The sequence below is a fragment of the Chaetodon trifascialis genome, chromosome 21, assembly GCF_039877785.1.
Source record: "Chaetodon trifascialis isolate fChaTrf1 chromosome 21, fChaTrf1.hap1, whole genome shotgun sequence".
In the NCBI taxonomy this organism is placed as follows: Eukaryota; Metazoa; Chordata; class Actinopteri; order Chaetodontiformes; family Chaetodontidae; genus Chaetodon; species Chaetodon trifascialis.
In genome coordinates, this window is record NC_092076.1 from 10,652,338 (window position 1) to 10,672,885 (window position 20,548).

The following is a 20,548-nucleotide window of genomic DNA, read 5'->3' on the forward strand; positions in this document are numbered from 1 at the left end:
AAATTGCAAAGATTCATAAAAACAAACAAAAAAATGTATCTGAGAAACTTGCTCAAAATGTTGAAAATGAAAACATTCAAACATTACTGAAATGTCCACTCTCTTGACAATTTCTCTATAACATCACATGGATTAGTGTTCCTCCAAACAGAGCAATAGAAATAAGTCAGAAAACAAGGTGGACATATAATGGGCAGTTAGTGTGCGTTGGTTCGGCGAGGAGAAACACTTGCAGGACCACCTCATTGAGGGGCAGTTGCCCCAAACAGCACAGCCTACACTGAAGTGCAGTAACCCTGTACAGAAAAAAGAAAGAAAGAAAGAAAGAAAGAAAGAAAGAAAGAAAGAAAGAAAGAAAGAAAGAAAGAAAGAAAGAAAGATATACAACTATTATCAGCACAAAACACACTAAGTTCAGTTTCCTTATTGTGTATGTGTATTTTTAGATGTGCAAAATACTGTGCATCGCCACAAATCTCTGAAAAATTGCACAGTTCACAATTTAAAGCTTCCAGATTTTAATGTATCCTAACATGAAATAAACACGACTTTATTATAAAGTGGACACACTTGGCCATGTCACTCATCTGAATGGTAAGTGATTACATTGTAAAAACAGAAGCCACATGGGACAGCACTGACAAGAGCGAGAAAAAAGAGCTTCTCATGAGTGATGTGTGTACCTTTACATTTTGTATCCATGGCAACGCACAGCGGTGGCAGCCATAGACATAATATACATAGACGCCTCATTACGTGCTGGAGCATAATCCAGCATCGCCACCATATTGGGTGGGTCTCCGCTAGCACCAGAGCCAACCAAAGTCAACGTAAAGAGAGCAACTATGCCCCTATTTTATTTATTTATTTTATTTTATTTAGCTTCCCAGCCCCAGTTGCAAGCTTAACAGGGTAGTTTAAGACACTGGAATGACCTGGAATTCGCCTCTCCTTAATCCTAAAAACACTCATTGTGAAAAACTTTCTCTCTGCTTATCTCTGGTTCTCGGTTGCTGTTGTCTCTTGCTGTCTGACACGCACCGGAAGTATTGCCCGGAAGTACTGCCCCGCACACTCAAGTTCAAAGGTCAACGGTCGCCCCCTCGTCTCCTCTCTCCTTCGTTGACCCGGAAGTCGTTTCCCCTCCGCCATGATGAAGGATCTTCCAATTGCTTAAATGCACCTGAAGGAGACGAGGAGTGAGGAGAGAGGAGGCTTCTGAAGGAGATCAGAGTGAGGATACACCGGTGTAGCCTACGCGGAAGTCTTTTATTATTTAAGGGGCGTGTTGTATGTGGCACACATTTGAATCATGGCGGGAGCAGGTCTTCACAAATGTAATCTTGATTCTTGTTTCAACTGTGTCCTTTTAACAATTATATCTGTCACCAAGAAATTAATGAAAATTCTTGGTATATTACGGTTTTTCAAAGCAAGGCTACAAGGCTGTTGGTTTAATCTACCACACACCCGTCCTCTGTTATGCCTCTAACGGCATATAATTGAAACCTTATCAATAGCAATCAGGAGTAGAACAGTCTGACTGCAGATCTGACCATAATATCACGTTTTACAGCTTTTACAGCTGTGCAAACGTCATCAGTAATTGACGTCGCTTCGGACTGACGCTGTGGAGCGAGGATTTTTCATTTCGGAGTTTCGTTTCCTCCGTCCTCACGTCCCTTCCTCGCATCCCTCTTTCATGTCCTCGCTGGGCGGAGCTAAGACGCGAGGAGAGGAAGCGAGTGGAGGAGACGAGGAGACCAATTTATGGAATGAAAAGCACCCCCTGTCTATGGTGGCAGCTGCCAGATGGAGATCAGACCTGGGTTTTTTTGGTCAATAGGAAAGGAGCTATATGCCGATCTCTAGCGGGTCGACTAGCATTAAAAAACCCGCATGACCAGCTTATTTAGTTGGGGAAGCGGCTCATAATTACCGGGCTGACACTTTTTTTTTTTTTTTTTTAATTTAAACTCGGTCGACCCGCTTTCAAACGGCATAGGGCTCCTTTCCCACTGGTCAAAAAACCCACACGCAGCCGATGGGCTGCGTGGCCGTTCACCCCCACTGCTACGCGTTGCCATGGATACAGAGTGTAATCACCTATAACTACGTGTTTATACAGCATCTAACTCTACATAAAAAATATCCATACACTACGGCAGTGGTCAGTGTTTTTCCACTCCTCTTCCTCGTGGAACTTAAGTTGCTCTGTTTTTCGCTGCCTTGTCAATCCTGTGCCAGGTTGTTTGAGTGCGAGCAAAGCCTCTTGTACAAGTCACAACGTCACGTATATTAGCGGGTTGATCCAGGTATAATATTCTCACAGTTGACACATTTTCCCGTATTAATAACGACATGTCTCGCACTGTTTGACTGCTGTAAGAGTACACTGTCGGTGCCGAATACTTGTTACAGTCGAATATGAGGCTCAACCCTACATTAACTTGCTGTTTCACTCTGGCGGTACATGTATTTCCGAAAAAGAACGAACATGAAATATTCATCACAGGTTTTATATCTTGACGGATCATTTGAGATGGAGAGACATTAGACGACCAATGCACATTACCAACAGATGAACTAACATAGCTAAAATAATTTTAAATGTACTTACTGGACGGCCGAGGTAAGAAGATGGCGGTCGGCTCGATATAAAGTTCAACACTGCGGATGACGTCACATTGCGGTCGCATGCGTGTTGGTTGAAATGCCCACGACGTATTTGCTGAAGTTAACTGAATGGATTATCATGGGTTTTTAATGAGTTTCCGCGCTTTTTTCAAGTTGAAGTTGTTTGAACTCTTCTTACTTTGTTGTAATGGGCAGAGTTCTCTCAGCTTGACAGCAATAGTCCTTCTGACTAAAAGCCCAAATCCCTTTTAACAGTGTAGTTCCACTGTGTCCCGCTCTGAGCTCACGCAGAAATCTGAAATTTGACTTAAAAGTGTTCCTCGATACCGGTCGATGAATCTTCTTTCACACATGTACACGGACAGTCAATCTGGTTGTATGTGAACGTGCAGGATAGCAGACCTCCACCTGCCCAGCAAGATCACGGGACTCTGCCGTTCACCTCAGGCGGACGAGGACATCGTTTGCATGAAACTGTGGCCAGGTAAGATTCATTATGGAAAAAGTACACATTTGAATAACATGCCTAAAACTCAGTGATAGTTTATGATCTTTTTGTAAAATCTACGGAGAAATATAACTGTTTTTGACAGTGTGGCAGTCGCTTTCGTCCCGAAGTGAGGACTCTAACGGGACGCTGCGGGGCTCGCCAAACCGCAGTCAAAAATCCACAAATTTAAAGTTATCTCGCTTTTTCTCCAAAATCTGCGTCGGTCCGCGCGTTTCGATCTCGGAAAGTAATCAGTATGCTCTGCTGAGTAATTCGGCTTAAAGAATTGACCATGAGAAGGTTTTTAAAGTGTTTTTTCAGTGCTTCATCAATTGCTTATTAGATCAGGTGAATCGAACTGCGTTCGTCTATGGCTCATCGAAGCTATGGCTTGTTGGGTGCTTCCTGACATTAACGGATCATTAATGTCGCGTCTTAGCTGACATATTTCTGTTCTATATTTGTTTTATTTTGTATGGGGCAGCAATCTCTCCACATAATTGGCTGTTCAAGGTCAATTATAGGTAGGGTTGCCACCCGTCCCGTAAAACACGGAATCGTCCTTTAATTGACAATTAAATGTTGGGACGCTATTTGTTCCGTATTTTCACAAATGTCCAATACACATGTCTGTCACACACACAACAACACTAAATCTAACAATAATAAACAAACTAAAACACAGGAAATACTAAGGCCAGCAAAATTGTCGTGAGGGGATCCACGCAGGACCCCGGTGGTGCGTCTGTGGCTGTGTCCCAATTCAGGGGCTGCATCCTTCGGAGGACCCTTCCTACGCGGCCCACGGAGGACGCGGAGGCTCCTCCGTCGGCCGCATCAACCATCGGTAAATCTGGAATTGGTGGATTGGTGACATCAGTCCGATATCAGCTGAGCGAATTATTATCATCAATCATTCATTATCAGCTCTGATCCCGATATTGGATTGGATTGGTCCCAACTCTAATTAACTTTACCATAATTTGTAGTTTATTTATGTTTTTTATTAATAATATATCTGAAGCTGCAAAGTAACTGATAACCAAAGCTGTTAACTCAGTTTATTGGAGTGAAAAGTACAATATCTGCTTCCAAAATGTAATATGAGTAGACATATAGTATAGTATATAGCATAAAATTATAGAAATAATATAGTATAGTAGCATGAAATAGAAATACTCAAGTAAAGTACAAGTAGCTCAAAATTGTACCTAAGTGCAGTACTTGAATAAATGCATTCAGTTACTTTCCACCACCGGTAGATAATCACCACGTCTTGTTTTTGCCACAGAGCAATATTCCTTTGTGCTATAAACCATCTAAGCACTTTTAGAGTGACAAAGTCACACACTATAAAATGCAATAAAGAAGCAACAAGAGGCTGCCAAAAGTTTTATAACAGCAAATACAATGTGTCTGTAATGTGACAATGATTTGATATTAACACGCCACACACAGCTCCAGTAAGTTAACGATTATTTTTTATTGTTCTGCTCAAATGAGGATATGAAACTGGAATTCACACTTATTCAAACCTCAAGTGTCTGCGTTAATTCAGTATGAGTATCAATGTCACATCTGTGACATCTATGTCACATCTGTGACATTGATACATATACATAAATATACATAAATATACATAAAATGTCAGCTGCAGTCATGTTTTCTTTGGGTTGTGGTAAGTACAGCATGTCAACTGTGCTGTACCATCTTGTATTTTGTAAATGTGTGCAGTAAAAAAAAAAAAAAGCAAAAATCTATTTTCAGGAAATATAAAGTCTTCTTCAGCTACAGACAGTGTTAACTTCCTGCTTCAGTGTTACACAAAAATGAGTCGTTACTTTTTCTTGCTGATGTAGACAACATACTAAAAGGTAAAAGTTAACCTTAGATGAAGTTTATGCAAATGAGCTTCCCATAAAAAGCTGGTTTACTCCATGTCACATTATTGCTCTGTCCAGTTGGTCTGGGCTTTACACCTCCAAAGGCAATTTCTTCCCCAGGCACATTTGACAGTGAGATTTATCATGAGTGTGCATGCTTTGTCAAACTAAGAGAAGGGTTTAACTATGGGCCTTAACGGTCTTCATCTTCTGTCGCTTCTGCTGCTGTCCCAAGGAATTCAACTTGTTCAAGGTATGTGGATACTCTTAATTTCACAACAGTGCCTTCTCTTGTCACCAATATGTTAAAGTTATGAGAGAGGAATAAGTAGGACTAAGTACAGGGTAATCTTCAGTGGTGGGCTCTTTTGGGTATTTTTGCATGCACAGTGCTGTTTTCACCACAATATTAAATTACAGGGAGTTACATCTATCCCAAATACTGCAGTTTTTGAGCTCTGCTCAGATTCATGTTTAAATGAGATTTGAGCAGATTGACACATACTTTAAATTGATTATCACATGAATTAAAACAATGTGATTACTGACAGTTTCTGAAATTATTCAGACTTAAAACAATCAATGATTAAAAGCTGCACTTGCATGTGATGTTAAAATATTACGCAAGGAATAGAAGGTAAAATCTGAACTCTGAATAACATTAACATTTCAAAGGAAATTCTAAATTCAGGATTTTCAGTAGTTCTAAATTTTTTTGTTCTAATGGGGCGGCACGGTGGCGCAAGCAGGTAGTGCGCGTGCCCCACAGCAAGAAGGTTGCTGGTTCGATCCCCAGGCAGGGCCCTTCTGTGTGAAGTTTGCTTGTTCTTCCTGTGCATGTGTGGGTCTCCAACCCACTCCGGCTTCCTCCCACAGACCAAAAACATGCTCATTAGGTTGATTGGTGACTCTAAATTGCCCCTAGGTGTGAGTGTGAATGGTTGTCTGTCTTTGTCTGTTGTCTGTTGCCCTGCAATCGGCTGGCGACCGGCTCAGGGTGTACCCCGCCTCTCGCCCGCTGAAGCTGGGATAGGCTCCAGCCCCCTGCAACCCTGAAAGAGATAGGCGGTATAGAAAAGGAGAAAGGACTTTTTATGGTGCTATTGTGCTTCATTCAAAATGAAATTTCACAAAATGCTGAAAAGTTATTCAATTTTATTTTCAATTCAGTTTTATTTGTATAGGGTCAAATCACAATAAAAGTTGTCTCAGGACACTTTCCATATAGAGCTGGTACAGGCCGAGCTCTTTTATCTACAGAGACCCAACAGTTCCCTCATGAGCAAGCACTTGGCAACAGTGGCGAGGAAAAACTTCCTTTAAACAGGCAGAAACCTCAGGCAGAACCAGGCTCTGGATGGGCAGCCATCTGCCTCGACCGGTTGGGTGAGAGAGGGAGAGCAAGAGAGAGAGACAGACAGACAGAGACAGAAATGCAATCACAGTAACGAATGATACGCATGAATGCCCAAGCGATTCAAACTACACATCTCTGTGCTGATTCAGACATCAATTACATTTTTCAAAGGATGGGCTGTATACTTTAAGGTCATAAGATGCACTGCTCTCAGAGGGTGAAGAATTAACTATCTTTTAATGGCCAAATCACATGTTTTAAGGTTCAAATGTTGCACACAGTGTGGCTCCAGATGTCATAAACATGGTAACTCATTTGTTGAGGAAACAGTAAAAAAATACAAAACTGTCCATATCAGCAACCTCTGACATTTGAAAGTACAGCTATAACTGCAGTGTTGTAAAAATAAAAAAAAAAAAGCATTGACTGTCCAACTTAGTAATAATGGAAGTCAGTGGTATTGTTTGATAGTCTACAAGCAATCAGAGGCACTCTGATTAGAAATATATGTGAAAATCATTTATTAAATCATTGATAATCTATAAAATGTTTTGACATCTTATAATCAGAGTGCCTCAGATTCCTTTTAGACTGCCAACCAACACTATAGACTTCCATCATTAGTAAATCAAACAGTCATTGTTTTTTCATTTTTACCCGATGACTAGCCCTATCCTTGAAGACAACCTAACTTTTATCAGTGAGTGTCTTTTAAACAAAATGTCTAAAAGGCCTCTGTAGCTGAAACCAGACAGGTCGAGCCCACATCAATAATAAGATGAATGATGATGAATCTATCCTTCTGTCTCTGTGTGTTTTTGCAGGAAGTTGTAACAGTGAAGAGTTTCAGTGCATTAGTGGGCAATGCATTGACATGAATTGGGTATGTGATGGAACAGCAGACTGCAAAGATGACTCAGATGAGCAGGACTGTTGTGAGTATTACGACCAATCACTGGAGACACAAACAGAATTGAGCAAAACCAGTGTAAAAACCCAGCATGTCCAGTCATTTTATGAATTTACCACAAAAATATGTATACATCTGATGTACCAAGACATAAAATCAAGCCCTAACTTTGGGCCTTAACCAGCAAGATGTAAGTGTGTTCTCTTTAACTGTTTTGTTCTTTTTGACAGCGTCTCCATCGTGCACCTCACAGGAATTTAAATGCGTGACAAGCGGTGAATGCATCTCTTTGGAATTTGTCTGCGATGGGGATGAAGACTGCAGCGATGGCTCAGATGAACAAAGAACCTGTGGTATGCAGAGTGATTGTTTCTGTGCTGTTGTTAAGAATGAAGGACTGAAACTTTGGGTATTTTCTCTGGGAAGATGTCACCAATTAACAAGTGCTGTGATATATAATCATTTAATGTGTCCTGGAAATTGGCTAAAAATAGATCATGTACTCTGTTTCTGTTCTGTTTGTGTCTCTGTTTCTGTTTGATAATTCCTTCTAGCAGTTTAGCAGAGCAGATTTAGCCTAATGATGTCAAAGTTTTACTATGATTTCTTGCTAAATGTTTTTTGTCCATGGACAGAAATGATCTTTTGTAGTATTATTGAACATGTAACAAAATGTCCTGATGTCCTTATCTTACGTTCATAATCTGCTCATTCAGCATATTGTCTTTTTTACCTTCAAAATTACAAGTCTAATACCTTGCAGCATAGCATTTTAAAACAAAAACCCCCACACATGCTCTTGGTTTAGATGGACAGACCTGCGGCTCAGACCAGTTCACCTGCCAGGAGGGCCAGTGCATCCCTATCGAATACAGATGTGACCATATGAAGGACTGCGTGGACAACTCTGATGAGAACAACTGCAGTAAGACTGTACTTTGATATCATCCAAGATTCGCAATACTGGTGTATGCTGTCAGTTTGCTTTAACAGTTGGAGGGCTTTGATGGCTCCTCCTTGAACTGCCACCTTATCGTGGTGGAGGAGTTTGAGTACCCGAATGATCCTAGAGGCTATGTTGTCCGGGGCTTAATGCCCCTGGTAGGGTCTCCCAAGGCAAACAGGTTCTAGGTGACGGGTCAGACTAAGAGCAGTTCAAGAAGCCCCTATGAAAGAAATTAAAGCAAGGAAGCGTACGTCGCCCGGATTGGCGTCACCGGGGCCCCGCCCTGGAGCCAGGCCTGGGGTTGGGGCTCGCAGGCGAGCGCCTGGTGGCCGGGTCTTTGCCCACGGGACCCGGCCGGGCACAGCCCGAAGGAGCGACGTGGGCCCGCCTTCCCGTAGGCCCACCACCCGCAGGAAGGATCAGAAGGGGCCGGTGCTATGTGGAATGGGTAGCAGTCGTGGGCGGGGGCCCCGACGACCCAAATCCTGGACAACGACTCTGGCTATGGGGACATGGAATGTCACCTCACTGTGGGGGAAAGAGCCTGAGCTAGTGCGGGAGGTTGAGCGGTACCGGCTAGAGATAGTCGGGCTCACCTCCACGCACAGTCTGGGCTCGGGAACCCAACTCCTTGAGAGAGGCTGGACTCTCTTCTACTCTGGAGTTGCCCGCGGTGAGAGGCGGCGAGCTGGTGTGGGCTTGCTTATAGCCCCCCAGCTCAGCCGCCATGTGTTGGAGTTCTCCCCGCTGAGCGAGAGGGTCGCTTCCCTGCGCCTTCGGGTTGGGGATAGGTCTCTCACTATTGTTTCGGCCTACAGGCCGAACAGTAGCGTAGAGTACCCGGCCTTCTTGGAGTCCCTGGGAGGGGTACTGGAAAGTGCTCCAACCGGGGACTCCATTGTTCTGCTGGGAGACTTCAATGCTCACGTGGGCAGCGACAGTGACACCTGGAGGGGAGTGATTGGGAGGAACGGCCTCCCCGATCTGAACCCGAGTGGTGTTCTGTTATTGGATTTCTGTGCTAGTCACAGTTTGTCCATAACGAACACCATGTTCAAGCATAAGGGTGTCCATCAGTGCACGTGGCACCAGGACACCCTAGGCCGGAGGTCAATGATCGACTTTGTAGTCGTATCATCTGACCTTCGGCGGTATGTCTTGGACACTCGGGTAAAGAGAGGGGCTGAGCTGTCAACTGATCACCACCTGGTGGTGAGTTGGATTCGCTGGCAGGGGAAGAAGCGGGACAGACTTGGCAGACCCAAACGTACCGTGAGGGTCTGTTGGGAACGTCTGGCGGAACCCGCTGTCAGGGAAGTTTTCAACTCCCACCTCCGGGAGAGCTTCAACCAGATCCCGAGGGAGGTTGGAGACATTGAGTCCGAATGGACCATGTTCTCCACTTCCATTGTTGATGCAGCCGTCCATAGCTGTGGCCGTAAAGTCGGTGGTGCCTGTCATGGCGGCAACCCCCGAACCCGGTGGTGGACACCGGAAGTAAGGGATGCCGTCAAGCTGAAGAAGGAGTCCTATCGGGCCTGGTTGGCTCATAGGACTCCTGAGGCAGCTGATGGGTACCGGCAGACCAAGCGTGCGGCAGCTCGGGCGGTTGTAGAAGCAAAAACTCGGGTCTGGGAGGAGTTCGGGGAGGCCATGGAGGAGGACTACCGGTTGGCCTCGAGGAAATTCTGGCAAACCGTTCGGCGCCTCAGGAGGGGGAAGCAGCTTTCTGTCAACACTGTTTACAGTGGAGGTGGGGAGCTGTTGACCTCGACTGGGGATATTGTCGGGCGGTGGAAGGAATACTTCGAGGATCTCCTCAATCCCTCTGTCATGTCTTCCGTAGAGGAAGCAGAGACTGGGGACTTGGAGGTCGATTCATTCATCACCGGGGCTGAAGTCACTGAGGCAGTTCGCAAGCTCCTCGGTGGCGGAGCGCTGGGGGTGGATGAGATCCGCCCTGAGTACCTCAAGTCTCTGGATGTTGTAGGACTGTCTTGGTTGACACGCCTCTGCAGCATCGCGTGGCAGACGGGGACAGTGCCTCTGGACTGGCAGACTGGGGTGGTGGTCCCTCTTTTTAAAAAGGGGGACCGGAGGGTGTGTTCCAACTATCGGGGGATCACACTCCTCAGCCTCCCTGGTAAAGTCTATTCCAGGGTACTGGAGAGGAGAATCCGGCCGATAGTCGAACCCCGGATTCAAGAGGAACAATGCGGTTTTCGTCCTGGCCGTGGAACACTGGACCAGCTCTATACCCTCCACAGGGTGCTTGAGGGTTCATGGGAGTTTGCCCAAACAGTCCACATGTGCTTCGTGGACTTGGAGAAGGCATTCGACCGTGTCCCTCGCGTCATTCTGTGGGAGGTGCTCCAGGAGTATGGGGTTGGAGGCCCTCTGTTGAGGGCTGTACAGTCCCTGTACAACCGGAGCAGGAGCTTGGTCCGCATTGCCGGCAGTAAGTCGGACCTGTTCCCAGTGCATGTTGGACTCCGGCAGGGCTGCCCTATGTCACCGGTTCTGTTCATCATTTTTATGGACAGGATTTCTAGGCGCAGCCAGGGGCCGGAGGGGGTTCAGTTCGGGGGCCGGCAGATTTCGTCTCTGCTTTTCGCGGATGATGTTGTCTTGTTGGCTTCCTCGAGCCAGGACCTTCAGCATGCGCTGGGGCGGTTCGCAGCCGAGTGTGAAGCAGCTGGGATGAGAGTTAGCACCTCCAAGTCCGAGGCCATGGTTCTCGACCGGAAAAAGGTGGCTTGCTCCCTTCAGGTTGGAGGAGAGTTCCTGCCTCAAGTGGAGGAGTTTAAGTATCTTGGGATCCTGTTCACGAGTGAGGGAAGGATGGAACGTGAGATTGACAGGCGGATCGGTGCAGCGGCCGCAGTAATGCGGTCGCTGTATCGGTCTGTCGTGGTAAAGAAGGAGCTGAGCCGAAAGGCGAAGCTCTCGATTTACCGGTCAATCTACGTTCCTACCCTCACCTATGGTCATGAACTTTGGGTCATGACCGAAAGAACGAGGTCCCGGATACAAGCGGCTGAAATGAGTTTCCTCCGCAGGGTGGCGGAGCGCTCCCTTAGAGATAGGGTGAGGAGCTCTGTCACCCGGGAGGAGCTCAGAGTAGAGTCAGCTGAGGTGGCTCGGGCATCTCTATCGGATGCCCCCTGGACGCCTCCCTAGGGAGGTGTTCCAGGCATGTCCCACCGGGAGGAGGCCCCGGGGAAGACCCAGGACACGCTGGGGTGACTACGTCACTCGGCTGGCCTGGGAACGCCTCGGGATCCCCCCGGAAGAGTTGGAGGAAGTGTCCGGGGAGAGGGAAGTCTGGGTGTCCCTGCTCAGACTGCTCCCCCCGCAACCCGGCCCCGGATAAGCGGAAGATAATGGATGGATGGATGGGCTTTGATGGATAATTTTCATTACTGGGCTGACGATTGATAGATCTCTGAACTAATACATTACAATAAACTTGTGTTTTTTGCAGACTATCCACATTGCACCGAGAAGACATGTGCGAATGGGGCCTGTTACAAACATTCTCAGTACTGCAATGGGCTACCAGACTGCAGAGATGGCTCTGATGAATTCAACTGCAGTGAGTAGACTGGACCAGACTCAGAGCAAACCCCAGCTGGCAGAGATGGTTTTGCAGATAGTTATTTAAGAATATGAAAGAAAAAAAGTAATCCAGTACATTTTACCTCAAGTGCTGGCTTGGCTTTCTGTTCAAATAGTTGTTAAAGATGATATAGTAGGAACAGAGCAGTGATTTCTGTACTTGAACTTCAATTTGTAGGCACACAGCAGATGCACTGCAAGTTAAAGTCAACTGTCTGCATTCAGAGGAGTTCATAACTGTTACTGGTGGAGAGATGAATACTTGGAAGAAGAAGAAGAACAACAACAACAATAATAATAATAATAATTTCATTATATTTTTACAACAATGTTAAGATTGTTCTCGTGCTGTGCAGCCTTAGAGGGAGAATGTCAGTTTGGTCCGCCATCTTTGTTTGGTTACACTACATCATAACAAGGAAAAGGATTTTTAAAAGATGTAATTTTTGGGAAGCAGACTGACAATTTTTCAGTCCTAAGAGTGATTCGAGAATCTGGATATGTCTTCAAAACAGCTTCAAGTGATATCAAACGATTTTCAGGGTTTTTACTAAGTGTGGTTTCTAGCTTATGTATGTAGCTAGCGTTAGCTTAGACTTAGCTTAGTGTATGTTAGCTAGCTATCATAATGGGCAGTTCCAATGAGGGGCACAAACTGGCGAAGTCATACGCAACATTATGTTTTTCTTAAATGCCTTGCTATAATGCAGTTTCATTTTTTTCATGAGGTAAGACTTATTTTAGTTATTCTGTTTTTGTTTTTTTTCTTGCACTGAGCCTAGCTTTGACTCATTTTACGATAACAGCACTATTGTAGCTAAAGGTAATAAAGCACAGCCTTTGTACCGCTGGCTCTGTTTTAATTTAGCTTCCTCGTGATTTTGATGATTCAGAAATTATTTTACTGTTGCTGCAATTTAGGCTGCCTTTAGTTTAGGTAGAGGTTGTTGACTTCTTATTAAATTCAGCCTTCTTTTTTTTTTTTTTCTTTTCTTTTTTTCCAGCAATACAGCACTGTGCTCTGCACCAGTATCAGTGTGCAAATGGCTTCTGTGTAATGATGTCCTTGGTGTGTGACCACTGGGACGACTGTGGAGACAACAGCGATGAGCAGGGCTGTGGTAAGGATGAAAGTTACTCTACAGAGTTTTAATTCAGCTAAGAATTCCCAAAGCATTTCATACATTTCATTTATTGAAAAATTAGCTAATTCAATTCAATTCAATTCAATTTTATTTGTATAGCGCCAAATCACAACAGAAGTTGTCTCAGGACACTTTCCATATAGAGCTGGCACAGACCAAGCTCTTTTATCTACAAAGAAACCAACAATTCCCCCATGAGCAAGCACTTGGCGACAGTGGCGAGGAAAAACTTCCTTTTAACAGGCAGAAACCTCGAGCAGAACCAGACTCTGGGTGGGCGGCCATCTGCCTCGACCGGTTGGGTGAGAGAGGAAGAGCAAGAGAGGGAGAGTGAGACAGACAGACAGACAGACAGACAGACAGACAGACAGACAGACAGACAGACAGACAGACAGACAGACAGAAAGAAAAGCAGTCAGAGAGAGAGAGAGAGACAGAGACAGAGAGACAGACATGCAGTCACAGTAACAGTGACAGTGGATGTAATAACAGCAGTAGCAGTTTCAGTGGATGTCAGGCAGGGCCAAGGCAGGAGATGCAGCTGAAATCCACAATCCAGATTCAGCCACTGTCCATGGGAACCTGCAAGACGACAAAGCACAGAGACTCCGGGGAAGGAGCTAAGTTAGTAACACGCCGTGGTAGGACATGAGAGCGTGCGGATGGAGAGGGACAGAAGGACAGAGGAGCTCGGTGTATCTTTGGATGTCCCCCGACAGTCTAATCCTATAGCAGCATAACTAGGGGCTGGTCCAGGACAAGCCTGAGCCAGCCCTAACTATAAGCTTTATCAAAAAGGAAAGTTTTAAGCCTACTCTTAAATGTAGAGACAGTGTCTGCCTCCCGGACAAAGACTGGAAGATGGTTCCACAGGAGAGGAGCTTGATAGCTAAATGCTCTGACTCCTGTTCTGCTTTTTGAGACTTTAGGAACCGTAAGTAGACCTGCATTCTGGGAACGCAGTGTTCGAGTAGGGCAATAAGGTACTATGAGCTCTTTAAGATAAGAAGGTGCCTGGCCATTTATGGCTTTGTAAGTAAGGAGGAGAATTTTAAACTCTATTCTAAACTTTACAGGGAGCCAGTGCAAAGTGGCGAGTATTGGAGAAATATGATCTCGCTTCCTGGTTTTTGTCAGAACACGTGCTGCAGCATTCTGGAGCAACTGGAGAATATTCAGCAACGAATTTGGGCAGCCTGATAGTAAAGAATTGCAATAATCCAGCCTGGAAGTAACGAATGCATGGACTAGTTTTTCTGCATCATTTTGAGACAAAATATGCCTGATTTTTGCGATATTACGTAGGTGAAAAAAGGCAGTCCTTGAAATTTGTTTTACATGGGAGTGAAAGGACATGTCTTGGTCAAAGATAACTCCCAGATTCTTTACAGTGGTGCTGGAGGCCAGCGCAATGCCATCCCTAACTGCTATGTCATCAGAAAGTGACTTTCTAAGATGTTTAGGGCCTACTACTATAACTTCAGTTTTGTCCGAGTTTAGCATCAGAAAATTGCAGGTCATCCAGGTCTTTATGTCATGTAGACATGCTGTATAATTGAATTTTTGCATTCCAAAACAGTGGAATCTAACTTGATTGACACACTGCATGTATGCCCGTAGGTTGTATTATAATCATTGCAAATATTCAGTTCCAGTCAAAAAATGGCACATTGAATTTAAATGTAAAATCTAGTGGAAACCAGAATAAATGTGAGGCCTATCTATTCTTTAGTATACCAGAGCTGTAGCGGCAATGAGTTCACATGTTCCAGTGGCCGTTGTATTCCTCAGCGCTGGGTGTGTGACCAGTTCAACGACTGTGGGGACTACAGTGACGAGAGAGGATGTGGTGAGAAAACTTTACCTTACAGGCGGACTAAAGGTTTCAAGTGGGAATTCAGTATTAACATTAATTGTGTTGTATAGCTGAGGAGTTTCATTCAAAACTGTAAAGACTATCCTCAAAATGCATATTAGGGTTAGGTTAAGTAGGTTAAGGTTGAGTTTTGGGATCCACTCTTCAGATCAGTCTTTTGCATCACTTAAAAAATAATATGGGAAAACATTTTGTCAAAGAAATACTGTACATAAGTGCTCCTATGGTTTTTAGATAGTGACTCTCGAGACTGTTACCCCGGTGAGTGGGGATGTCCTGGCTCAACAGTATGTATACCAATGAGCAGCGTGTGTGACGGCAAACCAGACTGTCCTGGAGGAACAGATGAGACCAACTCCACAGCGCAGCAAACCTGCAGTGAGTTACGCAGATCTTTGTCACTCCTTCACACATGCTTAGTTTAAGATTCACCCTTTTCAGGTATTTTCTCCCAGGGCGAACACTAATGGTCTCAACACTCAGTTCATCATGGCTATAAAGCTTGTCATAATAATGATTCTTTTGTAGCCGCATAAATGATGATGATGATGAAATGATAACCCAAAGTGAAAACCTTAAATTGACCTAGCTTTGACCATGACGTTGATTTTTACTCGCAGGCTTGGGACGGTGCTCCACCTTAAGCTGCGAGTACCAATGCCACCAGTCTCCTCAGGGAGGTACTTGCTACTGCCCTGATGGTTTCACTGTTGCCAATGACAGCCGTTCCTGTGTGGGTGAGTGCCATATATCATATGTGTTTTTGTGAAAACAAAAGCTGGATTTGTGCCACTGTCAGTAGTAGTGTATTCTCAGATATTGACAGAATACAGAGCTTTTGAAATGCTTCTTCAAACCTATGCAGTAGTTGGGCAACAGGAGAAAGTTGAACCTTTTTTGAGGTGTGGTTCATTTCAAAGATCCATCCATCCATTATCTATACCGCCTATCCCTTTCGGGGTTGCGGGGGGCTGGAGCCTATCCCAGCTACAATGGGCGAGACATTTCAAAGATGTCAAAGATTAATTCCAGATTTACATTATAGGATGTCATACTGTAATGTCTTTTTGTTTCATCTTACAAAGCATCCAAGACCTTTAATGTCAAGCTGCAGCTTGTTTTGGTGAAATGGTCTCCATCTTTTTGTTTTAGCTTTTGATATGAATCAGCCTTGAAAAGCTAAAATGATTGGCCTAATTTCATGGCACTTCAGCTCCAAATTACTGGTATAGATCCTCATCCTAATGCCTAAAACATAAAAAGTGGCTGTTTGTCGTATTGTCCAGACTATGATGACTGTCAGATCTGGGGGATCTGTGACCAGCTCTGTGAAGATCGTCCTGGGACACACCACTGTAGTTGCGCTGACGGATACTTCTTGGAGCAGGGTCATATATGCAAAGCCAATGTGTCAGGTACAGGGAGTTACAATCACACAGTAGCTTTTTACAGCACATATCTGCCGCTGCATAATCTGTGGGGTGTTGTAAAGATCAACATGACATAGTTAAAGAAGCAGTGTCATATGTTCTGAAATATGTTTTTATGATTATATCGCATATGTAAGATAACTGATTAACTCGTCGAAATGATGCTGAGGTCTGGTATTTGTGTTTAACAGGTGGACTGCCACAGCTCATTTTCACCAACGGGGGTGATGTGATGAGTGCTGATATACACGGGCGCTTTGTCAGAACTCTGGTGCCGTCGCAGGGCAAAGGTTATGCTGTAGGGGTGGCATACCATTGGCACAGGGACACAGTCTTCTGGAGTGATACATACACCAAAAAGGTCAGTCTGGATTATTGTCTGGTGGCATTTTTGATCTCATTACTACTTATCTTCATAAAACTCAAGGTACTTGTGTATCTGAACTGCATCTATTCTGCAGTAAAATTTTCTGCTGGCCACCAGGAGGCTGTACTAGAGCAGCAGTGGCTTACATGCTTTTCTCATGGCCACTAAGGCAAACCTTTACATTCTTTTACCAGGTATACTCTATCAACTACAAAGGGGGTGACGTTAAGGAGGTTCTGACTACTGCAGTCAGCAATGTCCGGAACCTCGCCGTGGACTGGATCAGCTTTAAACTTTATGTCTTAGAGGTCATGGTGGAGCGCATCGACGTATGTGACTTAAATGGAGATAATCGGGTCACACTGGTGGCTGAAAACCTGCGCAGTCCTCATGGCCTCGTCCTGGACCCTACAGTGGGGTGAGATTAAATGATTCAGTCTTTGCGTACTTAGAAGTGTCATTACTGTTATACCAGTGGTTTGATTTTTTTCCTCTTCAAAAGTAAATTTGAAGCAATGTGGTAAAGTCTAGTCTAAAGTCTACTCTGTCACATATTTACTTGTTTTCATTAGAATTTAAGCTTAGATTACATGAATATATCAGTGGTAACTCAGTCAGAGTTCAAAATAATCCTGTTAAAGAGCATTAGAAGAAAATTCTATTATAGTTTTCTTGATGTCCACTTGACCCGGCATTACATAGCTTGTATAGTATCTTTTTAAGTCTTTATTTTTGTCTGTTTGCAGCTACATGTTTTTCACAGATATAGGTGATTCCAATGACCAGGTTAAGCTAGAACGTGCCTTCATGGATGGCAGTAATCGTGTTCAGCTGGTGAAGAACAGACTCGGCGCTCCAACAGGAATTACCGTCGATATAATCACTCAGAGGGTTTACTGGTCTGACAGCCATTTTGACACGGTGGAGACCGTCACCTACAGTGGTTTGGACAGGTAAAGATTGCTCTGAAAATGTTGGCAGTCATGAAAGATTCCTTCTAACCCGGAGAGTAACGTTAAAGGGACAGTTCCCCACAAAATCAAATGTATTTTTTTTTTTGTTCTCTGCGGCTCCTGGAGGAAGAGGTTCAGTCACGAGTCAGCACTCCACCACTAGATGGCTCCACAACACAATTAGTAAGGGAACCCAGGGCAGCCGACATAGTGACTGCAACCCAAACAGGATTGGTGTAATGAGACAAATGCATCTGAGGAATATGCAGGGGGACATTCCCATCTCACTCATGCTAATCTGAGAACCAGGGTTACAAAAGTAACCTCAACTTTGATAGGAAGAAAATGGTTCCTACATGACAATTCAAATGTATTTTTACTGCCACTTTGAGCAACACACACCAAGTGCCATCTAGTTCCATTACATTTGAGAGACAGCAGACATCTCTACAGCCAGTATCTTTCGATCATTTTAAGATTGAAATTGAAACAATGACACATCGACCTTTGTGCTCTCCTTGATGCTCATTCTGAGGTGTTGTTTCCCAGGAAAATAGTCCTCTCTGGTGTAACCCAGGCTCCACATCCTTTTGGAATTGCTGTGTTTGAAAACCACGTGTTCTTCACTGACTGGAGCAAGATGGGTGTGCTGAGAGCCAACCGCTTCAACGGCAGCAACCCAACACTTCTGTATCGTGCTGTAAATCGACCAGGACATGTTCTAGTCTTACACTCTCTCTTGCAACCTGTTGGTAAGCAGGCACATTTCCAACCTGGAACAAGTCAGATTTAAGTTGCGTGGTTAGAGATGCCCCAGTGTTTATGCTGCTGGCACAGAATTAAGTCTTACTATACACATTTTGCCCGCGACCCCGAAAGGGATAAGCGGCATAGAAAATGGATGGATGGATGGATATACACATTTTGTACATGTATTCATTTTTGGTATTCCTGTTATTTTTAAAAGTGCAACCCACTCATTCCTTTTGTTTGACAGCAATATGAAAAACAACAGTGCTCTGATAAAATGACCACATCTGTTCCCTACAGTGATGAGCCCTTGCGGCAGACACAACGGTGGCTGTCAGCACATTTGTGTATTGAGTCACCGCACCGACAACGACGGTTTGGGCTTCCGCTGCAAGTGTCGCTATGGTTATGATCTTCAGCCTGACCGTCGGACCTGCTTCAGTGAGTTTCTCTTCATTGACCTGATATTTAGAGCCGGTCTGTTACTGTTCACAATAATTTCCATGTTTAATCAGTATGTTTCCCTTCAAGTAACCACCGTTACTGACTCTTTGAACAGAGGTGAAGGACTTCTTATTGATCGCCACCACACTCGCGGTGCGGGGAATCCCACTGAACCTGTCCCTGCAGGAGGACGTCACCCTGCCCCTCTCGGGGCCCGGAACGTCTTTCTCTGGCTCCGCTGTAGAGTTTGATGGCAAGGAAGAAGCTATTTTCTACAACGACAGGTCCAAAGGCCTTGTCTATAAATCGACCCTCGATGGCACAGGTGAATTTTTATTATATTTGTGTCATAAAGCACCATTATGAGGGCACTCAGTGAGATTGTGTTTAAAAAAATGTGTCTAGTGTGCAACATTTTTCACCCATGTAGGATATAGTCATAGTGCTACAGTTTGCCTTTAAAGGCTCTGTTCTTATTCTTGTGTGCTTTCTCAGTCCAACAGATTTTGACAGGCTACAGAGTGGGAATGATTGATGCCATGGCTTATGACTGGACCTCCAAAGTCTTATTTTGGACCACAAGCTCCTTCAAGTCAGTGGTGGCCTTCAAAGTCACAGACAAATCCAGACGAGACATTGTGACAGGACTGAGGAACCCAAAAGGAATTGCAGTGCATCCCGGTGCTGGGTGAGTGTTCAGATTTATCAGATGTAAATACTAGAAAGTGGTTAGTTTGCTCTGAGAAGATTTGAGGATGCAAGGACAGCAAGGGAATGAAAGGCATTCACAGTATATCACATTCACCTTTGCATGTAAATATCAGTCCAATAACCTTTCATTGATATTGTGTCTTTTACTGTGATCAACTGCTTACTTCTCTGAAAGAAATATTTATACAGGTTATTTTATTTTATCTAAGTATTACACTTAATGCAAATTACACATTAGCACATTCAGTCTCCAAGGTTTTGTTAAAATCCATAAAGCATCATTCACTGTTTTCATTATATCCTATTTTTGACTGACACTAAACAGATCTGTCCTCTTGTGTGTTTAATCAAATGTTGAACCACAGCTTCTTGTTTTGGTCTGACTGGTACCGCCCAGCGCGCATAATGAGAGGCTTCTGCGATGGTAGCAGTGCTGTTCCTCTGGTCAACACAACGCTGGGGTGGCCATACGGACTCGCTGTTGATTATGCGTAAGCACAGTGAACACCTACAGGACCATGACGTGATTCTCGTCTTGGAAGTTTTGTGATCTGCAGAATTTGTTTATACTCACTGGTTAATTCCTTGTGATCGGTCTTTGACAGGAACGACAGGCTGTACTGGGTGGATTCCCAGTTGGACCAGATTGGTCACATTAGTGTTCACGGATTTGACAGACAAACATTTACCAATATTGGCCAGATCACTCAACCCTTCTCTCTAACAGTTTATAAAGGTGGGTTTCTTGGTGAAACAGAATTTTGTTCTCTGGTTTTATGACCTCCACTTATTATACTATACCTATACTGCACATGCACAATAATATACTGAGTGATAAGTTATTTAATTAGCATGAAGTCCAAACTTCTTTTCTTACTTTAAAAATTAGTTTATATTGCATACATTGTTTTACAAATTGAACACATTTTGCCTGTTCTAAAATTATTCCAGTACAGCTACTCGTGACTTATTTATGATATTTTCTTTTTTGTTTTTAGTACCTTTTTCTAGTCTTTTTAAAAATGCTGCTA

General features: G+C 44.2%; 1 protein-coding gene across 1 annotated transcript in view; it reads left to right on the top strand.

Annotated features, from left to right (window-relative positions):
• The first annotated feature begins 5,196 nt into the window (after window positions 1-5,196).
• lrp2b (low density lipoprotein receptor-related protein 2b) overlaps window positions 5,197-20,548 on the top strand; it is a 42,218-nt gene continuing 26,866 nt past the window's right edge. The window contains exons 1-19 of the mRNA XM_070990369.1: window positions 5,197-5,263; window positions 7,192-7,302; window positions 7,508-7,630; window positions 8,086-8,202; window positions 11,708-11,818; window positions 12,846-12,962; window positions 14,719-14,835; window positions 15,097-15,240; window positions 15,483-15,599; window positions 16,149-16,277; window positions 16,484-16,653; window positions 16,854-17,077; window positions 17,406-17,612; window positions 18,162-18,364; window positions 18,663-18,803; window positions 18,922-19,131; window positions 19,302-19,494; window positions 19,883-20,008; window positions 20,123-20,253. Of these exons, the coding sequence (XP_070846470.1) occupies window positions 5,197-5,263; window positions 7,192-7,302; window positions 7,508-7,630; window positions 8,086-8,202; window positions 11,708-11,818; window positions 12,846-12,962; window positions 14,719-14,835; window positions 15,097-15,240; window positions 15,483-15,599; window positions 16,149-16,277; window positions 16,484-16,653; window positions 16,854-17,077; window positions 17,406-17,612; window positions 18,162-18,364; window positions 18,663-18,803; window positions 18,922-19,131; window positions 19,302-19,494; window positions 19,883-20,008; window positions 20,123-20,253 (2,758 nt within the window). The remainder of the gene's footprint in view (window positions 5,264-7,191; window positions 7,303-7,507; window positions 7,631-8,085; window positions 8,203-11,707; window positions 11,819-12,845; window positions 12,963-14,718; window positions 14,836-15,096; window positions 15,241-15,482; window positions 15,600-16,148; window positions 16,278-16,483; window positions 16,654-16,853; window positions 17,078-17,405; window positions 17,613-18,161; window positions 18,365-18,662; window positions 18,804-18,921; window positions 19,132-19,301; window positions 19,495-19,882; window positions 20,009-20,122; window positions 20,254-20,548) is intronic.